This window comes from Gavia stellata, chromosome 1, assembly GCF_030936135.1.
Source record: "Gavia stellata isolate bGavSte3 chromosome 1, bGavSte3.hap2, whole genome shotgun sequence".
Classification (NCBI taxonomy): Eukaryota; Metazoa; Chordata; class Aves; order Gaviiformes; family Gaviidae; genus Gavia; species Gavia stellata.
In genome coordinates, this window is record NC_082594.1 from 97,105,351 (window position 1) to 97,119,012 (window position 13,662).

A 13,662-nucleotide genomic window follows, 5' to 3' on the forward strand; every position below is an offset into this window, starting at 1 on the left:
GACAAAGTACTGAAAATAGGTTACTCAAAAGCCTGTCCTCTTAGTGTCAAGCAACATTACAAAGAAATACTGCTTATGGTAAAAAGTACTCAAGCTGACTAAGTTTTGTTTCCAATAATATTGGGTATGCATGCTTATGCAATGCAGACTTAATTGTTCAAATAAGCATGAAAAGCAAATGAAAAATACCAGAGAGCACAAGTAGAAAGTCAAAACAATTTCATTTTTAAATCTCAGTACTCGGTTTTTCATTATGTTTTCCTAATACTTACACAACATTCTGTCCAATAAATATGAAGAAAAGGAAAAGTCAAAAGGGCTTTATTCCCTTCTTTGGGTAGTAGCTCCTCTTTAAACTGAACAAAGTTAGATTCTAGATGAATCATCTTTGGAGCACGGCCATAAGACCTACAACGTTGAAAAATGGAAATTAGTGGACGAGACATACATAGCAGAACACAAAAATGAACATGTATTTTGGGGAAGTGGAATAAATTTAAATACTCTGGTATTGGAAACTCACAAACTACACTTACTGAAGTTTGTATAAAGTTAACTAAAATTTGGTGTCACTTGAAATGAGATAGATGCTCCTTTTTGCAAGAACAGGAGCTATAAGCTTTTCGGCTTTCATTAAAAGATTTTCTGTATCTCTAGGACCTCTAAAAGTAAAAAATTTCAAATAAGAGAATTCCCAAAATATTTTTTTTTCCCAATCAGAAAACAGTGTGGCATACCAAACTTTTTGCAGGAAAGTACATCTAATTCCACATAAGTTGTACCTACATTCTCATTAAGAAGAAAGCATTTCACTTTCAGAACGTGGCTGCCAAAGCACATCAAAGCACACACCAAGACAAACCCACAAACCACAAAACCAAGAAGAGAAACACAGCATTACTATCATTTTTCTTTAGGTGAAGTTCAACATAGCTGAGTGGAAATTATCATCCTGAACAACATTTACCTTAAGTATCTAAGTTCTCCTTTCCTCAAGTCAGTTGCTATATTCAACTCAATTATGGTAAGAGCTTCTCAGAGCACAACAAATACGCACTTTCCCAAGTCTAAAAACACACACTGAAATAGTATCACAGAATAAAATATAAGTTTACCTCCTCCATTCCATGGGCTCTCTAGGAAGCTGCTGAGAAAGCGTAGGATATAAGGAAGTAAATAAATTCTGATCTCCAGCACCTAAAAGTGAAAGGCATTAATCTATTATCATGTACAAATTATAAAAAAGATCTTAATAAGCTATACTATTAACGGTTTGTTGTTTCTATAAAAAGATGTAATTTTTTCTGCTATGTGGAAACTAGAGTCTAGCACTGAACTAGACTTCTTTTAAATCACATGCTCTCATGAGCTAATACAACACTTTAACAAGGCACATAACACATATACTGTTATAACTTCCTATTACGATTTTCCACACAGCTACATAATCCATACACCAAAGACAGTATCATCCATATAGCTGGTCCAACTCTAAAAACTAAACAAGCAAGTCCTTAGCCGGAGTTATTGGCTGAACAAAGTATATTTAAAAAACGTCAAGAATTTAGCCTTCACAAACCAGGAGACTGGTTAGACAGTGGTTCACATCCCTTCTGTAGCTGGGCCTACCATGAGCAAATTAGCATTAGCACATTTTCTGTGCTTTACTGGGTTTGATTCCTCTCTCCCCATTTTTCTGGGGCTGCTGTTAACACGAAGCAGCTCCCTGCCCTCCGCATTGTTCTTGCTGCCTTCAGAAACATCAGGTCTGTTAACATGGCGCAGGTCCACTGGAGCTGGCCCTACACTGACACACAGATCTGTTGTTAGGCTTTCATCACTTGGGCTTTGAACAACTGCATTCAATGCAACACCACTGGAGTAGCTACCTATATACAGGATGGAACAAGATGTAGGGTCTACCATACGAAAAAAATGTATTATCAGGAGCCTATGAATATAAATTCTTAAATTTCGTTCTTTTCCTTTGGGTACCGGGAAGACATGACAAGGAAAAGACAGGCTTAAAGTAAGTTCTTCTAACTTCTGATGGTTATCAGCATCTTTGAGCAAAGACATGGTAAACTGTAGAACAAGGTACTTTGTCAGATATGTTTGAATCCAAACCGACCAGTCGACCATACTAGCCAATGCATAATGCCCCAATAGTCTTTCATAATACTTAAACAGAAGACATGGCATTTGACGTCAGGCAAACAGATACATCCAAATGAGAAGGGAGTAAGGTCAAAAAGATATTTGCCACTGTATTTGATCATACTTCTAAATTCTGTCATATGCACTCTCTAAATCTGGGAGAATGAGCTGGCCCATACTAGTTTAATGGTATCGCTTATTAAATCTCTCATCTGCATGTTGCCCTGAGTTACCACAGCTATTGCTCCCTTCCCTCTGCTTCCTCCTTACTGCCTCATCTTTGGCTGGCTGCATTCTCCTCTACCAGAGACTGCAATTTAATTCTAAAAAATCCTTTATTTCCTCCTACAGAGATTCTACGCTTGTCCCTCCTCCCCCCTCCCCCAGCCCTTCCCCAGGATCTCTTGAGCTGAAGAGCTACATTTTCCAATTAAGATTTTAACAGGCATATAGGCAATTCTGCTATTTCCTGGTAGTTTTCCACCTGTTCCCATTTTATAATCATCTGCCATTGTACAGCCCAACCTGAACAGAAAGACCTTCTTACCTTCCGGTGGAACAGGGAGCTAAGGCTAGAGAAGAACCTCACATCCTTTCTTCTCCCTCCCACCACGCAATCTCATCTCCTGACACACAGCCAGGCATTACCTCCACAGTAACTTAGCATGCTTTAGTTTATCTTGGGAACCTGTTTCTAGTTCACTCACCTTTTCCCAATTGTCTCATATATACTATTTTGATTACCAGCCACTAGCATAATTCTATCACCACACAATAAAAATAAAAAATTATATTTTAAAAGTCTGATTAAATGCCAGAACAAGCAAAACCAGCTCTTCTGATGTCTGACCACCATTCAGTGATACAATTTCCTAGAACAGTTAAACAAAATACAAACCAAAAAACCCACTCTACTATTACTGCTTTAGCCTTAAGTCTCCAGAAAGCTACTCAACACTTTATTCTTGACTCTTCACCTTCATCCTGTTCTGTCTGAATTAAGTATACCATACCAAATCTTATTTAAGACTATAAACAAATGTCTAAAATGAATACCGAGGCAAGTGTTAGTCATATTGTTAATGCTGTCTTCTACCAAATTACAAAATCTCTATGAGCTAGGCCATGGAGAACAGTCTATTCATTCGCAACTCATTACTGCCCACAGAAAGGGAAATACAGCTTAGTGATTTAGCAACAGCATGACCACCACATCAAAATGATAGCCCATGAAGCTTGGAGCCTGACTGAAAGAAAGAACTATGTATTTTACTGCTGGAGCATGACAAAGTGCTCTTTCTATACTGCACCTAAAAATTCAATGAATGCCACAAAAAAGTTTCAGAATTCAACATCTTGAGTAAAAAGGACTACTCCAGAACACAGAGGAACTACTAAATTATAATGTTTAAGCACCCTGCTATTTCAGACAACCACATCACATTATCGGCTTAAGAAAGGTATATTCATTTTAAAACCAGTCAATTTTTCCTCCTGCATTGGTTTTGAGGGCATATAAAACACACATAAGAATGTGTTTTATGATCAAGGCAAGACTATCCTCTAGAATTAGAAGAAAAGGGAAAATGCAAAATACATCAGCTATCTTTTGAACACAGACCAAGCACTGCTACCACACGTTACAAACACCTAAAGACCTGTAACATTTCAGATTCTGCTCACCTAGACCCTACATCTACTGTAATCAGCATGTTTGAGCTGCGCGAGTCAAGGACACTAAAAAATGAAGTTATCGGCAGGCAACACTAGCACAGCACTGACACAGGACAAACATCAAGACTAGTTAGCAGTAAGGACTTGTACGGACCATAAGCTTGGCAATATGCACACTGAATTGTTAACTGCTTGCTACTGGACTGCGAGGAGGGAAGGGATCACCTCACAGCAAGTAGACAAGTAAGAGCACAACCTTCCCAAAGCACAGAATAAAATATCCTGAAAGATCACTCTAGTTTTGGAGTGGTACCATGCAAGATTCCCATGACTCATTCCTGAGCATGGTAGAAGTCTCATTTTGTTCTCTATAGATGCCTCTGAAGCATTAGTAGTTGCTTCATCCATGATCTACTTTCCAAAATAAAAAAAAAAAACACCACAACACCAAACCACTCCACTACCGGAATTTTGGCTTGTAGCTGGTTGAATTCTATGAATTTTGAATGAAATGTTGCAAAAACACAAGTAACGCTGGAATTCAAACTTACAGCAACCCCCAAGAGTCTGCACAAAAGTCTGAGAATTGCTTCAAAGATTTTATCGTAGTTTTTTGTTTCGGTTGGGGGAGGTGTGGGTGTTTGTTTTTGTTGGGGTTTTTTTGTTGGTTGGTTGTTTCGTGGGTTGTTTTTTTTAAAAAAAACAAACAACAACAATAATCAAAACCACAAAACAGACTAATATGGTTGGATGCCTAAGCACAACTGTATCACAGCAAATTCATTTCAGTGGATGGATCTCAACACTAAGCCCTCACTCAAAGGATCCTCAGTAACAGAGGAAAGAAGCTCCTAGCTAAAGCATAAAGGATGGTCAGATACAGCTGAGAAGGAGAAGGAAGGATGTGTGTAAATGGGAAAGAAAAGTAATTTCAGAATCTGTCATTACTAAAACCACGCAGCCTTCTAGAGAAGGTGTTTTTTTTTTCTTTTAGAATCAGCAGAATTAAATAAGACCTAAACATCCCAATAGATGACAACTAGGAAGTAACATTAAAGAGTTATCCTTTATCACTTAAAACACAATAAGAAGTGCACATCTTGCCTTTTATTATATTTTATTATATTACGTTTGTCTAATACAATATTTTATAAATAATATTGATCTAATTAGATTTAATAAATTTATAATAGTTCAAATTTATACATATTTATGTACAATTTTAAAACATATTCTATGAATTCTCTAATTTATATTATAAATCTAATAAGTCTTTTTGATTGTTTAAATACTTGATTTTTATTTTTTTTAAGACTAGAAAAAATTGCTAATCCATAGCCTCTGGAGCACCCACCTCACCTTTTATACCATGTATGTCTGAATTAATCTATTCCCCACCTGAATGTCACTACACACACCAAATTCAGAAAAAAACCAGTCATTCTTTAAGTGATGCCTCTCCAATTATAGGGTGGTTCTGTACATGAAGTGGTAAAACTTATTTTAACTAACAAAATAATAGAAAGCAGTAACGCTCAAATGATATACACTAAACAGAAACACTTCTGGAGAAAGGCAAGGAAGAAGAAAGCATGTGTTTCCTTTCTTTCCACATTACAAAGTTCACAAGGCATGCCCTTTGCCACTTACTTAAAACACTTCACAAACAAATTAAGACAAACAGGTATCTGCCCAGAAATCAAATGCAAATAAAGCAGCAGAACCTTAAAAGGATTTTATCATAAGCCTAAATCAAACACCAAATCAGACAGCATAAGTTAAAAATATTTCTATGATCTTCAAAGACTTAATGTCCACAAAATTGACATCCAAAATGTTAAGATGGCCAGGTCAGGCAAAAGAGGAACAAAACTTACTCAAATGAATCTTGATTGTGAACCTGGCTGTAAAAACTTGTTACGTAAACCAAGTAAAGAACATCTGTATCTTTTGTTCAAGGACAGGCTGTATCCCTATACAGCAGCTTATAACCATAAACCTAATCCTGGGAAAAATTCTGAAAATTACATTAGCCAAGAACTGAAATGGACACCTAATGCCAAAACACCCTTTGTTTTGGTTATGGCATAAGACAAAGGTGACCGAGTATCCTAATCGATAACAGCTCCAGAAGAAAACATGTATGTTCAAACTACTCATTTTTAAAATTTTATGCTATTGGTCCCATATTTTTCTCTTCTCTATTCCTTCCTCGTTGGTTGTCTCCCTGACATTTTGGCAGATCAAGTCAACGCAGCCATCCTCCCGTTCCTCTACCTCTGTCTAGGACACTTGTTCTGCTGCAAATCTGTACAGGAATGATATGAGAACAGAATGACCACCTTACCAGGACTCCCTGGTGGCAGCTGTCTGATACAAAAGAACCGTAAACTACTGACATTTTTTAGTTTGATGCCTGCTTAAAATCCCCAAGAATCTATTTTTAATACCGCTTTCCAAATTTCTTAGAGGCTTACAGGCTTTGTCACTGCAGTATCTGAGTATCCCACAACTAATTTTTTCCCTCTAGAGGAAATTATCCCAATCCACTAACTACACAGGCAGCGCAAAACGAAAACTCCTGATGACTCCAGATGACTAAAGCTGACAAATATTTTTCTTTGATACCGATGACAAACACAGTCAACTGAGATAAAAGGCTTCAAATACCTTTAAAAGACCTCATTGCCAAGACTACACTTTGGTGTGGTTTTGTTTATTTTTTATGCCCAAATATCAGTCACCGCTAACCTTTGCGATCCCACTTATTTTTCCACTGGTAAAAAGTTCTGCTGTGAATCTTTTTTGATCATTCACTAGCCCATTATAAGTGGATCCACCTGAAGTTTTGGAAGGCTGGTGGGTTTTTTGTATTTGTTTCTTTTAAAGGTCCTCCTCCCCCCCCAACACAGATTCAGGTTCAAGAGAGGTCTAAAAACCAAAACACAAGACAGCTTATTTGCTATATAAAAGTCTTAGCTGATTCACTAGTAGCCTGCAGAAGAAAATTCTTTTAGTGAAACTTTACATTTTTACTTACTGCTGCACTACTTAATCTGTAAAATAGGGGTTAACACTAACAAGAATACGCTGCTTCTTCTCATGACATATGTAATCAGATATTTAAAGACAGAATAATTGATCAACTACACAATAGTGATGACTTACAATGCAGACAGGCGTCCTGTTTGAGAACAGGGAAAATGCATTTATAGGACATAGTTGTTTAAAAGGTCTCACTAGCAGCAATCATTCTAATCACTTGGGCTACATGCCACTTCTTTTTGGCACATTTTTTATTACATCTACCTACTAGTAACAGAAGAACTTTTGAATCAAGCTCTTCCAGTCCCAGAACAGTATTCTTAACTGCAAGCATTTACTTTCACTCCAAAAAGATGTAAAATTCTTCCCACCCCCCCTTTACTTTTATCAACCTTTTCTGTTTGCGCTGCTCTTGTAGATATTTGCAATCGTTTTCCATTCTCGGGCCTACAATGATTTTGCTGACTGTTTTGCTCTTGCTGTATCACAGCATATTCTGAACATGAACCAGATGAAAGCGATGCATCCCATTCTCTCCAAAGACTATATATAAACTTCATTGTACTAAGACAGAGTATTGACAGTGAGAACAAATACGCACACACAATATATATAAACAGATACTACAAGCTGATAAGGAATATTCAACAACTGCATGAAGATAATTACAAAAGAACAGCTAGGTAAGAAAGCTCTGAAAAACCTACTAATTACTTCATTTAGCAGGATTGTCTTTAGTCTTCAACTTCCTCTTCATATGGATAGACAGAGCTAATAATTTAAGTGCAAACCAGCTACAAAAGGACGAGTTCTTTCATCAGAACACTTGGTTGATATACATGTGCAAGAATATTATATTAAAGTTCCAAAGACTTTCTCAAATTAAAATTTCAAATAGGACTTATGAAAAGGAAGCAACACTGTTTAGGTTTCCTAGGAAAGTAATCTGCATTGTTTTAAAGATTATGTCAAGTCAACATTGCAAAGAAACTCCCCAAGTTCAAGATGTCTGATGCAAACGCTCAACTTGCCTCTTCGAATAAGAAAACAGTTAATGATGCTAAAAATAGTATTTCTACAGCAGTGAGAAAGCTAGAAGCTGACTCAAGATGCTTTGTAAACATACAAGCTCTGGTAGCAATGAAGATAAATTGCTACAAACTTGAATTGAGAGTTTGCAAGGTAATGTGCCAGAGCAAGCATAACCACAGCTGAACAGTGAAACTCCCCAGTGGGTTTACAATCTAGTAAGACCAACAGTATAAAAACGTGATTCAAACTAATTTGGAAAGGAGTCAACATGGCACTCAGTCTTTCCGTACATATACTATTTTTTTCACACTTACAAAATATGGTTGTCTGTTTGCCTAGAGAAAATGTCTTTAGAAGTTTTTGGTTATTCAGTTTGCCTAGCTGAATTCTATTAAAACTATGTGTTTTTGCCAGTAACACAAATACCATAAATACAAGGCCAATGCATCTACAGACAAATCCTGAGGACAAAACTATTAAGGTACAGTACCAACATGAAAAGAGTAGTGACAAAAACTGCATTTGCAACTGGCATCAAATATACAAGCCACATGGAAATTGCTATTTTTTGTTCTAGCGGCTGAGGCCTGCACATACATAGAGTGCTGAGTTCAGGATTGTACCAGTATAGCAAATAACTACTGTTACAATACAGACTAACTCACAGATTTGAAAGCATAATTCTCTTTACCAAAGAAGCATTCCTTTCAGAGTACTGTCAAATTTATTTCAAGTAGATAAAAACATTTGTTTACAAAACATCTCTGGTATGCCCAGTGTTGAAAGCAAGTTTCGTTCCAAACAAAACTCTCTCTTCGGTTGTCCCTTATTAAGAATAAACCCTAAGAGTTAACAGGAGTATTTCATGATACAGATATTTACCTGACAGAAATTAACCTAAATCTTGTAGCAAAAGGAAATACTTATGTTCTGACACACCACCTCACTTAACCTTCACTCTTCCTTCATATAATCAAAAACTAGCCATCCCCTTGCAGGTGTGTTTTCTTCTCACGTGAACCTGCTAGGTGGGGCAGTTATCCCAGACAACTCCAACTGCCTGAAATCGGAACCACAAAACAAAATATAAACTGTATTTGTTGAACAACTTCTAATATCGTGGCTTCAAATGCATTTTCCAACAAACCAGTATGAAGCCAACAATTCTTTCCCTGGAAGACCAAGCTTCACCACCTCATAAATCACTGGCTATATAATGCTTAGAAGAGCTTGCCTTCAAGTAAGTCATTTTTGTTGAATGCATGTTTGAAATACTACAGTCTCTAAGTACCCCACTTCTCTGGAGAGAGAAAAAAGGAAACAAAAACAGCCAAAGCAAAATGCATTCTCCATTAAAAGCAAATGTTTTAGTTTAAAAATGGTACCAAGTAACCCTTACTACATTCACCAGACAGGTCATCTCTGAGCACTTTTGCTCAATTCACCTTATTTTCTGAATTAGGTTGTCTCAGACCAAGCCATTCTAGGCCATACCAGTAAAGATACTACTGTCATGCTTGTTCACAGCACCAGAAATAATTCCTTTAATCCAGGAGCAAGGCATACAAATGATACATAACATTCACCTCATATCTCATTTCTAAGTATGTTGCTACCATACTGTATGGTGGTAAGTCCAAAACATTTTGCAACCGTAAAGTATACTCACTCACTATACGAAATTAATATTAATTTGCAATATCAGACAATTGGGCTTGGCTGAAATCTGATGAAATTTAATGTTTGGAATTTTGAAAATTTCCTTGCACAAAGAGGCCAGAGTTCTTTTCTGCATTTACCAACAAAAAAGCAAGCCTGAGGTAAAACTGCATGTACTTCAACAGACTGAAGGATATGTTACTTATTCAAATCATACAGGAACAATAAGGACTGACATGCAGCACCCCCCCACACACCACCCCAGAGACTCTCCAATTCTGAATACAGGATAAAGCAAGCAAATCTAAAAAGCAATCCACCACAGCCTGAACAGCAGCATAACACCAGCAAGGAAGGCAACGATATCCTCCAGATGTTTCTGATATGTACATTTTTCTGACTTTAAATCTGAAGTGAAATTAATTTCAAAAGTCTTGAAGTAGGTGAGTACAGAAGATTCAATACAGACACCACTGACTTCAGTTTATGAACTGCATCAAAAAAAAAGAAAAAGTTTAAGAAAAAAAACACATTTATAAAATAGTCTGAAGAAAATATATATAGAGTTACATAATTATATAGTTATGAGGTTACAGTTGGATATTTTTTTCTAAATACCAGTATCAGTCTAAGACCATAATCATCAATAAATGCTTACTTCATAGTAAGACAACACACACCTCTGAAACAGGTTCTATTTCACAAACACATAAAGCATTCCCAGTGTTTTACTGATAAAGTGCAAATATGTAGTTTGTTATGTCATCAGTAGAGATACTTTTGACTAAGAACGAACAGCCACTGGTTACCTTCTGTTTAAAAAAAAAAAAAAGCAGAATTCTCTACGCTGATCTCATTCACCTTACTTTTTTATTAAGAGCATTATAGATGTAGTTAGAATGGAATAGACTATTTCAGTTGGAAGGGACCTACAAAAATCATCTAGTCCAATTGCCTGACCACTTCAGGGCTGACCAAGTTAAAACATGTTGTTAAGGGCACTGTCCAAATGCCTCTTAAACACTGACAGGCATGGGACATCAACCACCTGTCTAGGAAGCCTGTTGCACTGTTTGACCATCCTCTTGGTAAAGAAATGCTTCCTAACGTCCAGTCTAGTTCACGTGCATGTTTTAAGTGAACTTCGTGTGCAACCCTCTATACCTGTAAGAGCATAGAGGCTCACGTTTTACATCAGGACCAGTGTGTGCACGTCCCCGCTGCCTGCCTCTGACACCTGAAAGAACTAATTCATCGCTGGAAACACGCGATCCGGTTTGCTAAGTAAACTGTCTCAGAGATGAAATCAAAGCACAGTAGTTAAAGATTAAATTATAATGTCAGTGGGAATCCATCATTGGGAATCTCGCCTCACCACAGAGGGTGTCTTACTTCTTGTGACTTCTCTTCCCAGAGCAAAGCTACACAGAGCTCACTGGCAAGAAGTTTGGGGGTTAAGATCTATTGTCATATCCCTTCAGCACCTGTAAGCATGACATTCGCGTTTGTTATTTACTATAGCCCTGAAATATACAGAAACAAAACCAGGCTTGTCCACTGCCATTAAGAGGGGGGGGAACCAGTGAAGAGGCAAAACCCGCCACCAGAGCCCCTTGCAGGCACCGTGCCCCTCAGCCCCGAGCGCCGGCACCCAGAGCTGCGGGCAGCCCGGCACCGCCGCCGGTGCGCCCCTCCAAAACGGCCGCCCTCCGCTTCTCCCCCCTCCCGCCTTCCCCCCCGCGTCAGCGCCCCGCACAGACCCCGGGCTTCAGCGCCGCGGGACCGCCCGCCGCCGGCACGCCGCCGGACCCGCCCCGAGCCGCCCTTCACCCAGGCCCGGAGGGGGGCACCGGCCCGGGCTCCCCGCACCGCTCCGAACGGCCGTTGCTGCCCCGCCCCCCCACCCCGGCAGCGACTGTTAACGCCCGTCTGGAGGCGCGGGGCGCACTCACAGGTGACGATGGGCTTGTTCTCCATGGTGTAGATCACCGGGGGCTTCTCCCTGCCCTCCTCCTCGGCGGCCGCCGCCGCGGCGGGGTCCATGAGCGGGCGGGGTCCTCAGCCCCGGCTCCCCCGCCCGCTCGGCGCCATGGAAACGCCGCCGCTCCCCCCCCGCCGGGGGGCTGGGACGGGCCGCTCCGCCTCGGGGCCTGGTGGCGCCCCCCCCCCCCGCCTCCCCCCACCCCCTTCCCCGCGTCCCCGCAGCGCCGCTCCGGAGGGGAAGGCGGGCGAGCTCATCCGCTTCCTGGATCACCGGCTGAGCATTACCGCTTCCGGGGAGCGCCGCGGCACGCCGGCGAGGGGCGACGCCGCTCGGGCCCAGCGCGGCGGCACAGGGGTTAACCCGGAAAACGGGTGAAAGAAAGGGGAAGCGCGCGGCCGGGAGCGCCAGGGAAGCGGTGGCGGGGCGCGCCTGCGCAGAGCGGACGGGGTGCAGCCCGCTCCCCCCGCACCCGGGGAGGGGAGGGGAGGGGCGGGGCGGTCCGGCCGCTGAGGCGCGGCCGGGCTTCCTTCTGTCCGCTGCTCCGCTCTGCTCCGCTCCGCGTTTGGGGCAGCCTTTCGATAGCGGAGTCGTTAGGGCCGGCCTGCGCTGCCCGAAGGCACAGGTGGCCGGAGGCGGGCTTACCTGGCCGTCCCCGGCCTGCCTCTCCCCCTCGACCCCGCGGCCCGGCGGGAACCCCAGGGTGCTGGGAGGGAGGCTGCCGGGTGCTCTGAGGCGACTGTGGGAAAGAGCCCGCCTGCCTGTCCGGTTCACTGACGCCCGGCGTGAACGACGAGAATTGTATTTATTTTTTTAACTTATTCCAGGACTTCTGTACGGTTCCCGTGGACTTCGTGGGCAGCGGCCCAAGGCCTGTAAGCCTGCTAGACAGGAGGCAGGGAGAGGGGCCTGCCAGGCGGTGCCATGGCTGAGCTGCCCCGTGCCCAAGAGTGAAGAGGTGGTGTCGGTTGCCCTGGGCCTAGAAGAAACGGGTTGGTGTGACAGATGCGTTGCCAATTTTCACAAGTGGATTTAAGCCTCTGTTTACCACCTTTGAATAATCCCCTGTGGCAGCATGGAGAGCTATGGTTTCTCCTTTTCTGCCCAGGTAAGGAAAAGAAAAGGAACATACAGGACTCTGTAGCACATGCTTTGTCATTCCAATGGATGTTAGGGCCTACAGCTCAGCTGGTTCGGTGGAAGTAAGTGCATTAAGGATCATATTTTCCACTGACCTCAAATACTTTAAGCAGTTTTGTTGCAGGCCATCTTGAAGATGTGCTTTACAGATCATAGTGAATCAGACAACAGATGGAGGAAGAAAGGGCAAGGGGGGTGTGTATGGGGTGTGAGTCAGGGGGAGGATTATAGGGAACAGAAAAGAGCACATAGCATGGGCAGGTGAGTAAGTGGAGGTAACTGAGATGCAAGTGCAAAACTGGCTTGTGCAAAGGAGGCACAATCATAAGTATATTTCTGTTCCACAGCAATGCATTGCAGAGTATATCAGTGAATATGGCCCGGAAGGTTTAAGGGTTTATACTGTAGGGGTTTTAAATGCATAGGAATAATACGCTATTACACTTCTGTTGGGTCTAATTAGTTTGTATTAAACTTCAGTACTCATAAAATTGACTCTTGTTTTACTGTAGACTGAGATTCTATGCTTCTGATTTGTTTTTAATAAACCCAGTGTTCACCTTGGTCATGTGCGATTTCTTCAGAATCAAGAATCCTAAACTTAGAGAATTTAGACTTACTATCTCAAATAGAAGTAAATAAGATACAGAAGAGCATACTGGAAGTAGTCTACCATAGGGGGTAAAAAGTGAAAAACACTGCATACATGTGTAAAACCAAAGGTAATCTAAGGAAGGTCTATAAATAATCTGTGTATTAATCATAACTTTATTGCACAGTGATACTGTGCTGAGTAGTTTGGGTGTTCTGTCCAAGTATTTTCAGAAGTCAATTTGTTTAGAATTCTCTTTCAGCAAAACGTTAGCCCTATTTCCTGAGCTTATAATGTTGTTTCAAAAACAGTTACCGCATCCTTGTAGCATGTTTCATCCCATTCTGCAGATGAATATTCCCAGTTTTATCTCTACTGTTTT

At 41.1% G+C, this 13,662-nt stretch overlaps 1 protein-coding gene across 1 annotated transcript in view; it reads right to left on the bottom strand.

Moving 5' to 3' along the window:
* TRAPPC10 (trafficking protein particle complex subunit 10) overlaps window positions 1-11,610 on the bottom strand; it is a 44,948-nt gene extending 33,338 nt beyond the window's left edge. The window contains exons 1-3 of the mRNA XM_059820214.1: window positions 11,520-11,610; window positions 1,116-1,197; window positions 273-408 (exon numbers count right to left, since the gene is read on the bottom strand). Of these exons, the coding sequence (XP_059676197.1) occupies window positions 273-408; window positions 1,116-1,197; window positions 11,520-11,610 (309 nt within the window). The remainder of the gene's footprint in view (window positions 1-272; window positions 409-1,115; window positions 1,198-11,519) is intronic.
* Between the last annotated feature and the right edge of the window lie 2,052 nt (window positions 11,611-13,662).